Source organism: Medicago truncatula, chromosome 4 (genome assembly GCF_003473485.1).
Source record: "Medicago truncatula cultivar Jemalong A17 chromosome 4, MtrunA17r5.0-ANR, whole genome shotgun sequence".
NCBI lineage: Eukaryota > Viridiplantae > Streptophyta > Magnoliopsida > Fabales > Fabaceae > Medicago > Medicago truncatula.
Window position 1 is genome coordinate 27,145,316 of NC_053045.1, and position 19,372 is coordinate 27,164,687.

A 19,372-nucleotide genomic window follows, 5' to 3' on the forward strand; every position below is an offset into this window, starting at 1 on the left:
TTTTGGGATTTTATCCTATGAATTACGAAAGGCTAAAATTTAAATAAAAAATGTATAATGAGTTTAATAAAAACATAATTAACTTTCATGATCATAAAAAATAATTATGTGAGTTTTTTTCTAAAGTTAAGTGATCAATTGAGTGAGTTAAAGGGATACACAAGACATATTAATTAATGACATTTGACATCAATTCCAATTTTACAAATGGCTTCTTATAACTCTGAAGTGCTAAAAATAGTTTAATTAAAAATGATAAAGGATAATAATTTCACTTATAAAATGATAAAAAAAATATTTTATTTATGAAATGCAAAGGAGAAAAAATATGGCTAAAATTTTCATCTTTGTTTATGCTTTGATCATTTTTCTTTCTCAATTTCTTGTTATAACAAGTAGAAGTATGTTGTTCACAACATTTTTAAACTTATCTTATACACAATATTACACCACCTCTTAATAACTTTCCTTTTTTTTTTATTTGACAATGCAGCTTCAGTTCCTTGCAATTCAGATAGTGATTGTCCAGAGACGACATTACGTAAACTTTGGAAGTGTGTTGATGGTTTTTGTGATGTAACGGTTAAAGAAATCACTAAATCGTGTTTCATATGTCCAAAAGATGTCATTTCAATGATAAGAGATTGATACTTTAACTTCAAAGAACATGGTTCAAATACCAACTGAGGAGTTTTATTTTTACTCTAACCCACAGAGTTGTAAAATGGGCATTAATTCCACCATTATTAATAATAATTTCTCCTTCCCTATTTAAATTTTTTTTGTGCTTCATAAATTTGCTACTTTTATAATTTATTTCACAATTTTATTTATCTTCTGGCTTTTAAATTTACATGACAAACTCAAAAGTGTACACCATGCAACTATTATTCAGCTAATTTAATAAGTAAATTCAATATAGGATTATGTAGATTGATTATTTAATAATGATTTATTTTTGCTTTTACATTTAGTATGCATCAAAAAAATTATCGAAAAATCCTATAAGTAAAACACAATTTGTAGCTACAGGGACATTTAATATGTTTGGGCTCGGTTTTGAACGCTATATTTCTCACATATCGATATTTAGAGGGTGTTATTCTTGCCACTAGACTATTTAACAAAAAAAAAAAAACATAGAGAAAGGCTAGACATGAACTTTTATGTCGCGGTTCTAACAAATAATTTATTATATTCATTAAATATTGTAATAATAAACATTTAATGTATGTAAGTTAAGACTAAAATATATCTTGTGTCACTGCGGACAGTGAACATCATATGATGATTTAAGCTATTTTTTTAGTTATTTATTTGTTTTTGAAGACACTTTAGAGGTAATTTGAAGGAGTTAGTCACGGTTTGAGGAATATTTTGTATTGTCTTTATTTTAGTCATTGTAATTTAGTTTCTTCCTTAATCATGCAACTCGATAGATATTTTGAGTCTTTTTTATTGATAAATCATTTATTCGGCAAAGCATGTCACGCATGAAGGATCAAAAGATTTGAAGAATGAAGATCAATGGTACACACAATAATTATTATTACACAATCAATTGATAAATGCACACAATAAATAATCCATAAAATCTATGATTATCTCAAACCAAACTTACTCTTAAGCAAGAAATCACTAACAAAAGTAATTATACAACTTTGATATATGTGATGAATTAAGCACCAAATTAATCTCTATACGAAAGGTGATTGAATCAATAAGCTCTTGAAAATAGGTTTTATAATTTATTCAATCACAAGCGTGTAGAAATTAACTTAACTCATCATAATCATATATCATAAATTGATTTGCAGAAATTTAAAGAGTAAGGGAAAGAAAAAAAACCGATATTTGTGGCTAAGCCTCCTAAGAAGTTAGCCATATAATCTCAAAAAATTCCACCACTTGATGCAGGACCAAAGGGGAAGGATACATCTGTTTGCATTTGATCCAATGCAAAGTAGAGGGATACCGTACAACAATTTTGATTGGAGGTGTTTAAAAATAGTGGTTGGTGCAATGGTTTCAAACTGCAGCCCACAACTGCAATTGTGGCCGCAATATTGTTGTTGCAGAGGCCTTCGTAACGGCATTGCAAAGTAATCACGTGTACGAATTGAACTGCATCGTAACTCCATCAGCAATCGCATCTGTTGTTTTTGGATTTATAAACTGTTGTATTTGGATTTCCAAATTCTATTATCTATCAAAGTTGTTACTAGGTTAAGTCACGACGAGGTCACTCTGTTTAAGACGTTTCGTGGCACTACTCAAAATTGTGCAAAACAGACTATCAACCACGTCGCCTCCAGGATAAAACAAGTCCAACTACAACTGTGCGGTTAACTACTGCACTGTAGAAAACCGTTCGAGAATTACACCCTCAAATATGGTACTAAGACCACTCTTTAATACTAAAACCATTTTAATATGGTATTGTTACCACTCTGTTATGGTGTTGAGACCACTCAAATATGATGTTGCCACCATTCTAACTTTAATTTCTCCAAAACATCAATATGGCCATACGACCACTCAAATATGGTGATACCACCGTTTCTCCTCAAATAGAAAAATATTGAAATACTTTTTATATATACCGTTAAGATCATTCTTAATTTCGACAGGACATTGTTATTCCAAATAGGGACAATGATCTTAAAAGTACTCTTTATTTCGAATGGACATATATTATCGAAGGGACTATGTTTTAAGACCATTTCTTAATTCCGAATGGACATTAAACCGAAAAGGGACTATAGTCTTAAGATTACTCTTACTTCTGAAAGGACAGAAAAGGGAGATGAAGAGAAGAAAGACTCGTCAACACAAGTCAAGAAAGGGAGAAGAGAGAAAAAGTTCCCGACAACTCAATGAAACTCTTTGGTTTGATTTTTGAACTAGGTGAGCTCTCCTTTTATAGGGAGAGTTTGTAACTAATTTGGAGAAACTTAAGAATTAGTAAACTTAAAAATTAAGCAACCCACATATCAGCTCAAGTAACAAACGAATAGGATAAGTTCAAAAAGAAACAAACCCACAAGATTAGATGAAACAAACTAATGAAGGAAAGATAGAAAATTCAGTTGGATTCTCAATCTTATCACAACAAACATAACCTAAAATTATGAGAAGTGATATCCATGATTAAAGAATAATAATTATTATTATTTTCATCATTATCAGGTATTTAAAATTAAATATCACTATTTAAACACTATTAATGTGTGTGTTCTATTTTATGTGGGACCTCCACACTCTATTTTTTCAATTCACACAACACTAGATCAAAGTTTAATAACTTGGAGTTTAATCTTCCAACCGTCCAATTTCTTTCCATCTTCACACCAATGTTTCAACAATCCCCCATTTGAATTTAAAAAAAGGTTTCAATAATAACGTCAAAACGTTTCTATAAGGTTGCTAATAAACAAAGGTGTCGCCCACAACTTGAACCTTTGCATAGCGGATAATATTCCGATTAACAAGAGTTTCTTACAACATTGAACTCTATCTCAGAAATAGAACCCACACATAAACCCTTTTCTAAGGTGTATTCTAAAAGCCCATGCGTTTATGACCCTGCACGTCTATCCCAGTTTTAATGAACGCTCTAGGTATTCTGCCCCGAATCCCATAGGAACCGGCCTTAGTTAGTTCCACATTCGTATAGGTGAGTCTATCAAGAGTACTCCTGTAGCTATGTATTCCACTCCGCATAGAATATAGATCTCATTAAGAGTTTCTATTATCTCAACCTCATATCGCTGCATGATTCATGCTTTCTTACTTTTCTCATAGCATGTTCTATCACTCATGACTTGTTATTACCCATTGAACCTATTTCTTGGGATCTCCAGTCATTTAGGCCGGGTTACCATCACTTGTGACCTTTGGGTACTAGTCCCATCCTATTTGATGTGTTTAGGACTTTCTTTCTAGTAATTTCTTTCGTCAAAGGATTGACTAATTCTGTATCAGTACGTACATGATCTATTTTAACCGTTCCTTTTTTAGAGTAGCTAGCTCTCTAATCCTTTATGTGTTCGTGCCTTAATTATCGTCTCTTTCCATTGTAGTAACGATTCTCAATTTTTGTAATAGTTGTAGTACTATCACAATGAATTAACACTTCTAACAACAATTTTATCCATTAAGAGTTCTCAACTAGCAAGAATCTTATCAACTTGCTTCTTCACTAGTTTTCTCTAGTGTTCTCATCTCAGATTCATTCCACAGTGGACTGAGTCAATATCATTTGTTAACAAACAACTCCTCCAGTGATGCTCAATGTGCAGTCACTGGTCGTTAAAGACTCATCTGAAAGATGTTCTATTTTGTATCTTGTACCATTCAAGTACAATATGATACTTCTAATTTGTATCTTGTACCATTCAAATACAATAGGTTACTTCTCATAATGTAATTCTAGAGTCATAATCTTCTTAAGGCACCTTATGACTCTTTCAATAACATGTTAATGTTTCTCATCAGTCTACTAGTAAACTTGAATAAGAGTCTCACGACGTGGCAAACGTCGAGTCTAATACATTCAGTGGCATACCTATGTACTACCAATGATGCTCGCATATTCTATTTTTCTAAATTCATCTCAAGTGTTCTTACACTTGGATCATAATATATGATTTCAAGTTTACGGTCAAATAATTACATTTCCTTAAGATCTTCTCAACTTTGTGAGATTCATCAAAAAAGTTCTCTTTTCTGATCTAGTAATCTTGAAACTAAGAATTACTTCAAATTTGTGTAGGTCTTTCTTATCAATGTTGTTGATAAACAATGATTTCACATAATTCATAACATGAATATTTAAATCAAATATGAGCAAGTCGTCTTCATAGAGACATATGATGGTGCAAATATTATTTGTCACTTTCATTCACTTTATACCCATTCGATAGCATTAGAATGTCAAATTTTTCATGTCATTCCTTAAGAGTTTATTTTAGACCTCACAAAGAATTATCTAACTTACAGACCTTGTTTTCTTGTTCATGAATCGCAAAAAAATTCAGGTTGTTCCATATAGATTTCTTCTTCTAGTTCACCATAAAAAAGGCAACTTTCACATCCATGTGGAGTACTATCGAGTTATGAACGGCGGCTAAAGGGACTAGTACTCTTATGGTTATGATTCTAGTGACTGGTGAATGAGTGTCGAAGAAGTCTATATTTTTTCTCTTTGTCTAAAACCTTTTACTACAACGAAAGCCTTATATTCATTAACCGTCCCATTAGGTTTTAGTTTCTTTTTCCAAAATTCAAATATAACCGATTGGATTTGCAACTATGAGGCAAGTCAACCAAGTGTCATGTTTTGTTAGACTCTAGAGAATCCATTTCATCGTTTATTGGTTCTTTTCAAAAGTTAGCATCCAATGAAGATAAAGCTTCTTGAAGACCAAATGGATCTTCTTCCAATGTATAAAGCATAAGGTCCATACTCTTTAGCAATTCTTGCTTTCTTACCTCTTCGAGGTTCTATAACATCTTGTACGATGTTTTCAGATATAGTGATCAGATATAGTGCCCCCACTAGTTCTTAATTTTTAAAAAGGAATTTATTTTACCCCCACTAATTTCGTGCTCCCACTAGTGCCCCACTATTCTTTAGTTAAAGGATTAAATATTTACATAGAAATCAACATCTTTTATATCTATGATCACTTTAGCATTTAGGTCATAAAACCTATATGTTTTGTTATTTATAGCATATCCAATGAATACACATTCATAGAATTTACTAGTGAGTTCAACTTTCTTGGGGTCCCGAATTCAAATATAGTTCAGACAATCCCAAGTTCAAAAATAAGACAAGTTGGGTTGTCTTTTCTTCAAAACTTCTTAATTAGAATTTCTGGAGTACTCTATCCAACATAAATTTCAATTTATAAAAATTGAACATATCAAGCGTATCAATTTTATTTTCCAAAATTCACAGTCATCAGTAAGTATGATAAAAGATTATTTTATCATTTCTAGGTTATATATCATCAAGTTCGCACATATCATAATTTATTAAATTTAGAGATTCAAATTCTCTAAACACTGATTCATATGAACTTTTGATTCATTTATCTTGCTTGCAAAAAAATAAAATCGTCTAATTATATAACTTTAAAATTAAATCCAAGTTACTCAAGTTTAAAATTAAATGCTTGTTCACATGTCAAATATTAAATACTCAATTTCGTATATGTCCAAATATTGGTACTGGAGCTCAAATTCACAAAGATATACATGTGCTTTAATTTACCAAAAGAAACTAGTCGATGTGCTTGAACGGAAGTTGGTACAGCGAAGCAAGCACAAGATCCATCTCATGTGGTAAACTCATCCTTAAAATTTAGAATCATTACATCATTTGAGGTTGTCGTCGTTCAAGGGTCACATTGTACAATATTTTCCAATACTTAACAATTGACTTTATCCTACTCGATTGGGTCTTTGCTAAATATTTTTCTATGTCAACTGTCAAGAGTCAAATAGAAAATTAACAACGATGCAACAATATATGATGGTTCTATTCTATTAATTATTAAAGTTATTTATTCACAATATGATTCTGAATTTGAAAATAAATTTCAAACAGATTTCAAGTCACATATGTTAATTTTTTAGTGTTGTTGTTATAACAACAAACAACAAACACTTCCACGTTTCAATTAAAAGATGTATATCTATAGCTTGATTTATCATTCTTGTATTTAGGGACAACTGAACCTTAATAAGTAAATTCTTCGGTACATAACATAAAGAAACGTATTAAAATTGTTGTTTTTGGATTTTCAAATTGCTGTATTTGGATTTCCAAATTCTATTATCTACCGAAGTTGTTACTAGGTTGAGTCACAAGCAGATCGCTTTCTTTAAGACGTTTCATAGCACTGCCCAAAATTGTGCAAGGCTGACTATCAACCACGTCGCCTCCAGAATAAAACAACCTTTGCGGTTAACTACTGCACTGTAGAAAACCGTTCGAGAATTACACCCTCAAATATGGTATTAAGATCACTCTTTAATACAGAAACCATTTTAATATGGTATTGTTACCACTCTGTTATGGTGTTGAGAACACTCAAATATGGTGTTGCCACCATTCTAACTTTAATTTCTCCAAAACATCAATATGGCCCTACGACCACTCAAATATGGTGATACCACCATTTCTCCTCAAATAGAAAAATATTGAAATATTTTTTATATATACCGTTAAGATCATTTTTAATTCCGACGGGACATTGTTATTCCAAATAGGGGCTATGATCTTAAAAGTACTCTTTATTCCGAAGAGACATATATTATCGAAGGGACTATGTTTTAAGACCATTCTTAATTTCGAAGGGACATTAAACCGAAAAGGAACTATGGTCTTAAGAATACTCTTAAGTCCGAAGGGACAGAGAAAGGAGATAAAGAGAAGAAAGACTCGTCAACACAAGTCAAGAAAGAGAGAAGAGAGAAAGAGTTTCCGACAACTCAATGAAACTCTTTGGTGTGATTTTTGAACTAGGTGAGCTCTCCTTTTATAGGGAGAATTTGTAACTAATTTGGAGAAATTTAAGAATTAAGTAAACTTAAAAATTAAGCAACCCACATATCAGCTCAAGTAACAAACTAATCGGATAAGTTCAAAAAGAAACAAACCCACATGATTAGATGAAACAAACTAATGAAGGAAAGATAGGAAATTCAGTTGGATTCTCAATCTTATCACGTATGAGAAGTGATATCAAAGAATAAGAATAATAATTATTATTATTTTCATCATTATCAGGTATTTAAAATTAAATACCACTATTTAAACACTACTAATGTGTGTGTTCTATTTTATGTGGGACCTCCACACTCTATATTTTCAATTCACACAATACTTAGATCAAAGTTTAATAACTTGGTGTTTAATCTTCCAACCTTCCAATTTATTTCCAGCATCACACCAATGTTCGTCAAGATCTTCCCGGAATAATAAAAATTTCAGATCCCCTAAGCCCTTATTTACTTGAGATTTTAAGAAAATTTTGATCTTTTAAGTTTCTCACAACTTTCACTATGTATGTATGGTAAACACTTCAACGAATATATTGTGCAAACTGAAACGTTTCTACAATGAGTAAACGTAAAATTATTCTTAGTAGCAAAGACCAGCTCAATGTGTGTCACAACAATGACCTCATCCACGATCGCAACTGTAATTTAAAACCATGGCGGGTGGGTACATTAAAATTCTGCAGCATTTGGGCTTCTTGAGTATCAAGATAACTGCTGAAAGAGCATTTCTTCCCTCATTATACCGTTGCAAGTGAAATATGAGGTTTTCTCATATATATCAATATAATAGTACAATGTTATTTGCGCCTTTGAGTCTTTGTTGTTGTAACCAAACACCATATTTTACTTTTCAAGCTTTTATTGTGAACTTTTGTCCTAAATTGAATCATATACCTCTAAGGATAATTTTTTTTACCTTAGAGGATAAATGCGTCTGCAATGCTTGAAGCACGTCAAATAAGTTCTAAATTGGGCAGCTAAGCCATTTACCAGCCACGAAATTTATCGTAGAACCATTACCAACCATCCAAGTTGTCTCATTCAACACAATAGTCAAGAAGAAGGTCAAAGAGACCAGCAGGGATCACTACTAGAAAAATCCAAATTAGAGACGGGCAAAATCAGTCTCTAAAATGCAAAAAATCCGTCTCTAAAGAAGTTGGAGACGGAATTAGATCCGTGGTTAATTTACTCGTCTCTAAGTTTATTGGAGACGGATTTACGGATTCCGTCTCTAATAGACACGGAAAAAGTCCGTCACAGAATTATATATTCCGTTTCAATAGAAAACCAAATTCATCTCTATTTAAACTCAATTCCATCTCTACAGAGACAGAAATTATAATTCCATCTCTAACTTCAATTTTTTTTTTTTAAAATAAATAAAAAAATCAAGCATAATTTAGTTATTTATGTTTCACTATTTTCAGAGACACAAATTTTGATCCAACATAATAATTTCATTCAAGAGAAAGAGCTCTTAAAAATACATAAATATAGTTTGCAATTTACTTCAAACTATTTCCTAAAAATAATATGATAATGAATCTAAAACTTTCCAAATCTCTAAATTGTTGCTACTATCCCCTCCTTGCCATTATCATTCTCTTATGCACTTGATATGTTATTGAGCTAATTGACAAAGCTTCAGAATCACCTTTACAAGCAAAGTATTGAAAATGAAATTGCAAGCAAAGTATCAGGGAAAACAAGTTACAGGGATTACATTTTTCTTCTAACTAGTTACAAATCCGTGTTTCGCACGGGTTCAATAACGTATTTAAAAAAAAAAACTTTGAAAGAAGTGATGCTAAAACGACGGAACATTGTGATTCATCATAAAATATGTATGGGCTGATTAAGAGAGCATATAATCAGTTTATGAGATTAGGAATTGACATAATATTTAGGATGAAAACAATTGGAACCAATAAAGGAACCAATGATGTGTGAATTTACATATTATCCAAAATTGTAAAAAAGAGTGTTGTTGTTATAGAGTTATCAAAAAATGATTGATACTCATATTTACATCAAATGAAATCAAGCAAAGAAGTAGCATCGATTAGTGAAGATAACCTAGTCGATGAGTCATGAAGAAAATGCCATCATCAGATGAAGCTCAAAGCTTCGCCATAAAATCTACGCATTGGTTCCCCTCTCTGAGAGTGTGAGAAACCATAATATTACTTTGAAGAAGCAATTGTACCGCATAAACATGGTATCTCTCAACGGGGCCATTAAGAAGATTGATGCAAATAAGAGAATTCGAATAACAAGTTAGCTCTATATAACCCAAATCCTTAGCCATGACCAACCCATGAAATGACAGAAAGTTCAGCTAGCATAATATCATTGGAGTTTGGAAGAAAATCAGAAAAACCCGCAAGAAACAAACCTAAATTATTGACTCTGGTTACTTTGTAAGGAATGTTACAAGCCTCATAAAACAATCAACAACATTTGTGTAAGGAAAGACAATTTGAAATCAAGGGTATTGAGAGACGATGGTGGGGATTTATACAAAGAGATGAACTGTTTGGTATCTTGCAGTTTCTTTTCTTCTTAGAAGCGACATATATGAACGAGGAGGGAGGATATTACAACATGAAACAAAAATGAGCATATTGAAAGTAATATGTATACTTCAATGTTATGAGAGGGACTCATATGACAATGGTTCTAAAGGATCTCATATTATCTTAACTATAAATTTGTAAACATTGATAGTGACTATTCTTCAACAATGTGCATCTCACTTAAATTACCATCTATTTCAAGTGTTCAATTATTTTCAACTGTCAATTGCTCATTTTTTGTGATTGAAATTAAAATATAGTAAAAAATTGATTCATACAAAATATTAACATCAAAATTGATTTACACAAAAACAAAAAGAAGTAACAACTCATCCCTATCTTTATCATTTTTCAATTTACTCTAATTGCATTTTTGTCTCTTTTTGGGTTATTTGTTTTTTTTAAGAATTTTTTTGGGTCATTTGTTAATATACGTGATCATTTTTTAATTCTCTTTTGTTTACTACTGTCATTATTAATGTTGGTGCATTTTTTATACCTTTCTAATATATGGTTAAATGTAACAAAAAAATATGATTTGGTTAGTAAATGAAGACAATAAGTGTGTGTTTGTGTCTGCGTATGTGTGTTTTAAGTTTTTCTATGTTTAAAGTACTTTAATTTGAAATAGAGATGAATGACTCTTCTGTAGCTTTTTTTTTGTGCTCATATGGTACTTACTTGGTAGTCCTACGTCCTCATTAGACTTGAGGTAGGTAAAAATATTTCTTAATTTTTAACTTACAGTTTGTACTCAAATTAAATTTGCATTTTGGCCTATTTTACTTTCATTTTTACAATTATGTGAACTGTTATTTCAGAGAAATTGTTTTATCTTTTGTGTCCAACTTTACTTTGGGTGTATTGTATTTGTGTTTTAAAAGACTATTTTGGCAAAAAGAATGTCTTAAAGATTTTATAAAATTACAAAAACAAAGTTTTCCTTATAGTTAAATTGAAGTTTTCTTATCATTGAAAGCTCTATGTTAGTTACGTTCTTAGTTAAAATTCTCTCATTAATCTTTTGTAGTTAAAATTCTCTCATTAATTTTCTGTTAAATCTAAATATGTTCCTTACACGGTTTCAAGTGGTCAACACAATAACATGATGCAAGATGTTTGTATTATTCTTAAAAATAATATTTAAAAGTCAATATGCTTTGTAAAATGATACTTACAAGTTCACATTAAAATTTTGGAATCATTTTAAGAGCAAGTATATATGCTATGCTTTTTTTATCTTGAATATATCAAATAATATTTAAAAGTCAATATGCTTTGTAAATGATACTTACAAATTCACATTCAAATTTTGAAATCATCTTAAGAGCAAGTATATATAATATGCTTTTTTATCTTGAATATCCTATTTCTATCCCATATGAGGAATTTCTAGGTTCAATATCTCCTATATCAAGTGGAAGGGATGGGAGATTGAAACGAGTAAAGGAATTGAAGAAGAGAGCAGGAGAAGATCGAGTGGAACGAAAAAGAAGAATTTGAAGTTATCAAAAAATGATGCTACATTATCGACAACAAAGCGTGAATAAAAAAAAAAGGAAAGGGGTCGTTGTATGTAGGCGCTCTTGCCTTCTATTTCTCCAACATTTCTCAAACAACAACATCAATTATATGCCCCAATTTAATTAACATTCCACTTGCTATGTCACATTGACTTTTTCAATCAAAAATATCGCAAAGTATGAGAAGTGATATGATTAATGTGTAAATATTCTTTCACTCTTTTTGAAATGTTTTCTTCCTTTGAAAGACATAAATGTGTTATCAAAGTTTTTTTCTTATTTCTTCTATTGGTTTTCCTTCTATTTTCCTAATTTTATATTTTGTGACAAACTCAAATGGCTTGATAAATAATATAGTGCATATGTTTACTGTTTTTCTGTAAAATGTGTTAGCGATGAAAAAGATTTAATATCTTCATCAAATCAACCCTCATAACTGTCACTCATGTTTCATGCATATTCATCCTCCATAGATAGATGAGTATGCATCACAAAACTAAGTATATATTAAGTAACTCTGTTTTAAAGAAGTGCATGAATTACCTATCGTACATTTTTTATCAAGTTTAATCCTTCTCTTTTTGATCAAGCTTGATCATTCTTTTAATTCTAATAATTTTCTCCAAGATATATCAAGAAAAACTAAACAACATTGATGTTGAAAAACATATTGTTTATGAGTTACATGTGTTAGCGCAGTAGAAAGAGCGGACAGACGGGTACTCCACGGGAGTGCCCGTCTGGAAGCTAGTAATTAACAAAAAGAATATAGACAGAAAAATGTTAGTGTACAAACTTTGAATAAAAAGAACATTTTAGTGGATATTAACATTATTTGTTTTGACTTGACCAAAAAAAATTATTTGTTTTTATAAAAGTTAGAGAATCGTAATGACATGTTAGAATTCATGAAAAAAATAAAAAGATGGTGTAAAATAGAAATATGTTAAAATATTTCAATTATATATTTACTAAGATGATAATTCATTTATGGCTTAATAATATTAAAATATTTCTACAAATAAAATTAATATATTAAAATATTAACTTTTATATTATATTAGCGCTACAGTGCAAAGTCTTATGACATTCTTTTATTAACTTAAAATTATGTATATTTTCCACGTAGCCTATATTGGCTTTACCACCAGAGACCCACATACCATAAATCCTACATATTTTGTTGTTGTTCTTTTCCATTGTTGCTCACAAGCGTAAAGTTTAAACTATGTGCATTATACGATTTTCTGCTACTATGATGAAGAACAACAACAAAGTATGTGGAATTAGTGGTAAAGAAAGTAGAGATTAAGTTGCCTCTGTTTATATTTTTGGGGAAATAAAAGTGAATTATATATTTTTTAGAGACTAAATTAGGTCTTATAATTTTTCTCAGGAACTAAAATGAGTCTTTTTTTTAACTTGTCAAAAAAAAAAAATTGTTTAGGGTAATAGCATTTAGTCATCTTATAAATAAAATAAAATAATGTTTAAACTAATTGATGGTATTGACTTGAGACCTAGGAGTGTGCTCCTCTTCGAGTTATCAGGTTCGATTCTCCCGGTACCAATTTAGGTGGACTAATTTATCTTTTTCAAAAAAGAATATTGATAGATACAAACATATGATAATATATAATAATATAATTAATAAAAAAAAATCTAATTGATGTCTGAAAAAATAACGTTTTGAAATGTTTTTCTTTTTTTTCGGATCCAAACTTAAACAACAAGATATGCTGAAAATAATTTGTAGAAAAATAAAAAATTTGAAACAAAAAAGGGTAAAGAAGAACAAAATTTGTCTAACAATTTAAATGTGGAAATAAAATAACATCAATTAGCAGATAATAATATAATAAATAAATTTCTCTAAATTTGAAATAGTGAAATGCAAATTCTTCTGTCGAATGTGATAGTTAATGCGTATCTGTACTATACTTGCAGTTGAAAGCTGGTCTCTGAGGATAGTTAATGTTTTTGCTGTTGTAGTGTCATTGAACTTTTTCACATATAATCAATGACCATGTGCCTCTCATGAATTTACCATTTTTCTCTCTTTTCTTTTCTTCTTTTTTCTAACCCACTCTAACGGGGTCTTTGGAGGTGTTCTGTTAAGGTCACAAACATTAATATCTGACATTTAGGTACACATACATTAGCAATCACAAAAGATTTATTATGATAGTGCACAACCAAGCCTAGCTATGGTCTTTGACCCCAAATACCCGAAGATATCTTTACGGCTTAGGGTTTTTGAATTCGCTATAAGACTAATCAAGTTGCTAGGGGACATATATGTTTTTTTTAAAACCAATTTTACCATTTTTCTCTATTTGCTGGTATTTGGATTTTGTTTAACAAATCATTTGCATCATTTTTCTCTATTGCTACTTATTATCATGAGATATTAGTCCTTATAGGCTACATATGTTATCAATTTTTTTATTTATTATAATTTAAATCTTTTTTTTTTTGAACAATCAAAAATGGAATTATATTAACAACAAGAGTGTCATTAGCACAAGGCATGCCTCAAAGACTCGTCAAGAAAACACCAAAAAGTAGAAGTCAGAACAACAACGACACCAACTCAGCCAATACTCAAACATTGTAAAGGGCTTGATCACCAACTATGAGTGCCAAACATAAAATAGACTTTTCTAGCTTTCAACCAACCTAAGGACAAATATTTTACTTTGTCAAGCAACCTGGGCAAAGGAGTCACATGATTATTAAAACACCTATTGTTATGTTCAGTCCATAAGACCCAGACACAAAGTAGCCAAATTAGTTGAAGAAAAGACTTTGTCGCCTTACTCCCACCTGTTGTGTGAACAAACTGAACAAAGTGGTCAGACAAAACATTAGTATCTACTCCAACAAAACCAATCCAATCACGAACCATCGGCCAAAGTGAAGCGAAGGAAGAGCACGAAAGAAACAAATGTTGCGCCGACTCCAAAGCACCGCAACCAGAGACACACAAACCAGCGTCTGGTGAAATGACACCTCTGTATATCAGATTCGATTTAGTAGGCAAACGATCACGAAGAAGCCTCCAAGCGAAAAGTGATACCTTCAACGGAACCTGTCTGTGCCAAATCATCTCCTCTGCTAGGTCCACCGGAGATAAGTCTGTAGAAGTCAACACGTAATAAGCCCCCCGAACTAAATACCCCTGCTTGGGGTCCGGGATCCACAACCACTGATCTGAAACATTAATAAGCAAAGAAACATCAAACAGAAGAGCCCTACACTCCTCTAATATCTCCTCCTCCCACACCCACAATCTCCGCCTCCACTGCCACGCCTCACCCCCCTCCTCGACCCCAAGAGAAAACAAATCTGCAACTGTAACATATTTATTCTCATAAAGCTCAAATAACCTACGAAAACGAACACACAAAGGAACCGATCCCAACCAAGTATCAAACCAAAAAAGAGTATCATTCTCATCCCCTACCTTCCTAGTAACACAATCATGAAACCAACCCCCCCTAACATCACCGTCCCCATCCCTAATCCTCCCTACCTCCCGCCACCAAGAAGAACAACTCTGGCCCCCAACCTCCAACCTCCCACATACTTCGCCATAACGAGCGACTAAAACTCTATACCAAAATCCACCCCTATCCACTAACAACCTCCAACACCATTTCCCTAATAAAGCAATATTAAACTCCTTCAACTGTCTAACCCCTAACCCTCCAAACTCCTTTTGGAGACAAACAGAACTCCAAGCTATCCAAGATATTTTCCTACAATCCTCACCCCCACCCCAAAAAAAATTATTAAATAAAGATTCAATGGTAGAGATTATACCTGACGGAGCTTTGAAGAAGGAAAGTGCATAGACAGACAGAGAAGTCAAGACAGCTTTGAGAAGAACCAAGCGGCCACCAAAAGAGAGGAAACGACTATTCCAACCCGACAGTCGAGCTTTAACACGATTCACAATAGGATCCCAGAAACACAAACGACGAGGATTACCCCCAATCGGCAAACCCAAGTATAAGAATGGCACCTTACCCACTTTACAATTTAGCACTAACGCGGCCTCGCTCAACCAGGAAGGGGCAATGTTAACCCCCACCAACGAACTCTTATGAAAATTAACTTTCAACCCAGACATTGCCTCAAAGATAACAAGAACCGCCTTCATAGCACGTACATTGGCCCAATTTTTAGTACCCACCAGCAAAGTATCATCAGCAAATTAGATTCGGATAATTTAAATCTATTAACCATTATACCTTATTATACTAGAGAATGTTGTCTGCCAACACAATTTCCTATCTCCTCTTTGATGAAGATTCTAAAATTATAAGACAAGCCGAATGTGAAGGAATATTACTTCACGAATCTACTTGAAATTGTGATTGATTGATTTTTAGAAGTAACATTAATGCTTCTAATATTCACCCTTCTAACTTTTGAGATGAAAATGCTTCTATTATCTACTGCATAGTGCTCATCACCATCCCACTCTCAATTTTTAGGCCAAATTACCTCCTATGATTCTTTAAGTTTTGCACTTAGGAATAAATATTTACTTGCGTACTTTTAAATTGATGGCAACCTATATTTCTTATTCTCATCTTTAATTAGGTTATGAATAACTATAGTCCATGTGTAATTAATTTTTTTCTATTTTAAAAAAACTATTCACAAACTAAATATTTAAGATATCAGCGCTATGCACGAGATTATATCTAGTTTTAAATAGTTACAAGGACACCATTTTATTGGTTCGCCATGACACCAAAAATGATAAGATAGACCCTGTTTTACATGTACATAGTTTGAATTTGTGTGAAGGGACACTGAGAGAAACATTAGTACAAAACAGTTCAATAAATTAGCAATATCTTACTGTCAGGGACATATTCACCATTTGGGAAGTGGGGTCAGCTTCCCCAGTTGTCTATTATATGTTTAACCAACATTTACATATTCATACAGTCATGACTACATTTATATAGTATTATTGTCTCCGACATAGCTCATTCATAACACTACAATAAATTATGACTACACTTATATGATATTAATGATATTATTGTTTCCACATAGTTTACTCATAGCACAACAACAAACTTTAAATTTAATGAGAATGCTAATGTGTATCCTAAACAGCATTGGTTAAAAAATTAGAGTAGCTTTGTATATAAAAAATGTTGTAATTATAACATTGATAAAAAAAATAACAACTTGTATTTTTAAGGTGAATTTTTCATTATGAAATCTTTAACCCTACTTATTAAAATTTATGAATCCGTCTCTGCTTACGGTATAACATTACAACAGAAGTTAACAAATCAGGGTGGAGGAATGCTAGACACTTAAGTTTTCACTATATTCTTTGACATAATTTTTGCAATTAGTTTATTTTAGAAAGTTAAATATCTATTTTAAAAATCTATTGCTTTTCATTAAAAATGTCGATATTGATCTTCTTCAAATGATGGATGGGGGTTTTGTGGTGCCAACATATTTGGGGTTCAACCATAAAATAAATGGGTTCAAATTAATGTAACTTATATTCCTCACCAATACAACATATATCTGCTTTGAAGCTTGGAAAAAGCAGATGAATATATATACTAACATTAGTTCATAGGCACACAATATGATACATCATTACATATATGTTGCATTTGTCCACAGCTACATATATGATTCATCATTACATTTATAATTATACATAACAAACAAGACTATATAAAAGTCTATTGTTCCCTATAATTTTTATTACTCAAGTGATTATACACCACTTGAACACACATGATTAATTAAGGTATTCCAATGATAGGAACAAAAGGTACATAATAGCTACTAGGTGCCAAACCCCATTCTGGAGGCAAAGGAAGATCAATAGTTTTGGATGAACCAATAGGTTTTGTAGCCTTACAATTTGTGTTTTGGGGGCATGATATCAAGAAACTAAGAGGAGTTGAAATTATGTAGCTGTTTTCTTCTTTTCCTTTAATAACTTGTGAAACTTGGTTTTGCTTTTTGGCATAAAGCTGAATTGGTCCACCAAGAAGTTTTGCCAAACAGTTCATTGAAGTTTTTGTGTTGTCTGAGGGAAGGTTAACCTTGAAGGAGCCATCTTCTTCTGTAGTTGTCATAGCTAGGTTTTTAACACCTTCACATTTCACTGTGACCTTAATATCTGAAAATCATGCAAGAACAATGAGAGTCAAGGTAAAAGATGCATAAAATTTTGAAGCTAGTTCTTCTAAAGTTAATAAATCATTTTGAAGTGTAAAATGAGTAACATCGACCATTTGACAAATAAGGCCGACCCAACATCCTTGGAACGGAACCATAAGCCAAGAATCTTCTTTTCCCCCTCACTCGTTCTAAAAAGTTATATGTGTCCGGAAGTATACTTTGAGACTTGTTTTATTTTTGTTTATTTTCGAAAGTATACTTCTAGACACATGTTGGGTGGGAAAAAAAGCTCCATAAGTGAAATCCCCGAGGTATTATCAACAAGGCCTTTACAAAAAATTACGGGAGGAACTTTGTCACTCAGATCAGTTCGGATGTTCACACATGGGAAAAAAACACAGCTTACTTGTCGTCTAGATGTGTATTTCTCGACAAATCAAGAGTTTTTGTGTTGTTTGGATGTTCTAAAATCATGTGTGTTTCTTCAAAACGTAAAATTTCTCTCATAATTAGGGACAATAAAAAATAGGAGTTTTTTTAAAACTCAGTATCCGATTCAAGAACGGACTAATAGGAGAAATTAATGGAGCTTATAGTTAGGGTTTTACCAAATGTCTCTTTCGGTCGGCCCTATTAATAAATAAATTAACGATCGATTTTACATGTATAACTAATCATAAATGTGCTAATATATTTTATTATTCTCATAGTCAAATCCATAATATATATGTCTACTATTTATTGCTCAAAAAAAAAGTCTACTATTTAAGCTGATAAATAAGGATAATGCTATAGAAACAAAGTAATGAACATTTAATTAAACTCAAAGGCAAATTATGACAAAGTGAGTTAGCACATACCAGATAAATCATAGCTATGAGTGCAGTCAACACATGAGACTTTACCCTGAAGAATTTCACATGCTGATAGGTCAATTCTAACTAAAACTAATGCAAAGAGAAGAGCTGTGATAACATGAACATATGCCATGAGCAATGAAACAGGAAAAAGCTGATAAACAAAACTATGAAATTGAAGAGAAAGTAATAAGTGTGAAGCTTATAATATAGAGGCAGCAATAGAGTGAATGTGAGTATATTAATTATAGGGACCCTTATGCATAAATTAGTTGTTGGTATTAGCTGATTGCAATAAAGATACCCTCAGTGTAGATTTCTACTATCATGCATAATATGAGGGTCTACATTAACTGTTTGGATAGGTGTAATAGTACTTCTGCAGACAATTATAGTTGATATGTTTGGACAATTATAGTTGTTTTTTTGGTAGAAAATTTGAATGTATCATGTCGATATGAATCCCAAAAAAACAAAATCTACTCCGTCTTTGTTTTGGTATACATGTTTTTAAAAGTTTTTTTTTTTTTATTTGCATAACATAAGAATCAATATTAACTAATAAATAAATTTCAAATATACTCAAATGTTTTATCGATCTACCAATTTACATTATCTCTTAGCTCTTTGCTAATTTACGCGTAGAGTAAATAAATAC

At 31.7% G+C, this 19,372-nt stretch overlaps 1 protein-coding gene and 1 long non-coding RNA gene across 2 annotated transcripts; one reads left to right on the forward strand and one right to left on the reverse strand.

Annotated features, from left to right (window-relative positions):
- Nucleotides 1–263: 263 nt before the first annotated feature.
- LOC25492268 (uncharacterized) lies at nucleotides 264–776 on the forward strand. The gene is made up of 2 exons (XR_003011412.2): nucleotides 264–401; nucleotides 494–776. It is a non-coding gene; the product is annotated as an uncharacterized lncRNA (long non-coding RNA).
- Nucleotides 777–17,220: 16,444 nt separating this feature from the next.
- On the reverse strand, nucleotides 17,221–18,903 carry LOC112421217 (uncharacterized). Its single transcript, XM_024781865.2, has 2 exons — nucleotides 18,718–18,903; nucleotides 17,221–17,855 (listed from the first exon to the last, which is right to left on the reverse strand). The coding sequence occupies exons 1-2, from the start codon at nucleotides 18,845–18,847 to the stop codon at nucleotides 17,473–17,475; spliced, it is 513 nt and encodes a 170-aa protein (XP_024637633.1). The 5' UTR covers nucleotides 18,848–18,903; the 3' UTR covers nucleotides 17,221–17,472.
- Nucleotides 18,904–19,372: the final 469 nt, after the last annotated feature.

What these genes read in the sequence shown, in the direction of transcription:
- LOC112421217 (XM_024781865.2), bottom strand. Translation starts at nt 18,847, where the DNA reads ATGGCATATGTTCATGTTATCACAGCTCTTCTCTTTGCATTAGTTTTA. An exon ending in TCATAGCTATGATTTATCTG is followed by an intron (nt 17,856 to 18,717) that starts GTATGTGCTAAC and finishes CATGATTTTCAG; the next exon opens with ATATTAAGGTCACAGTGAAA.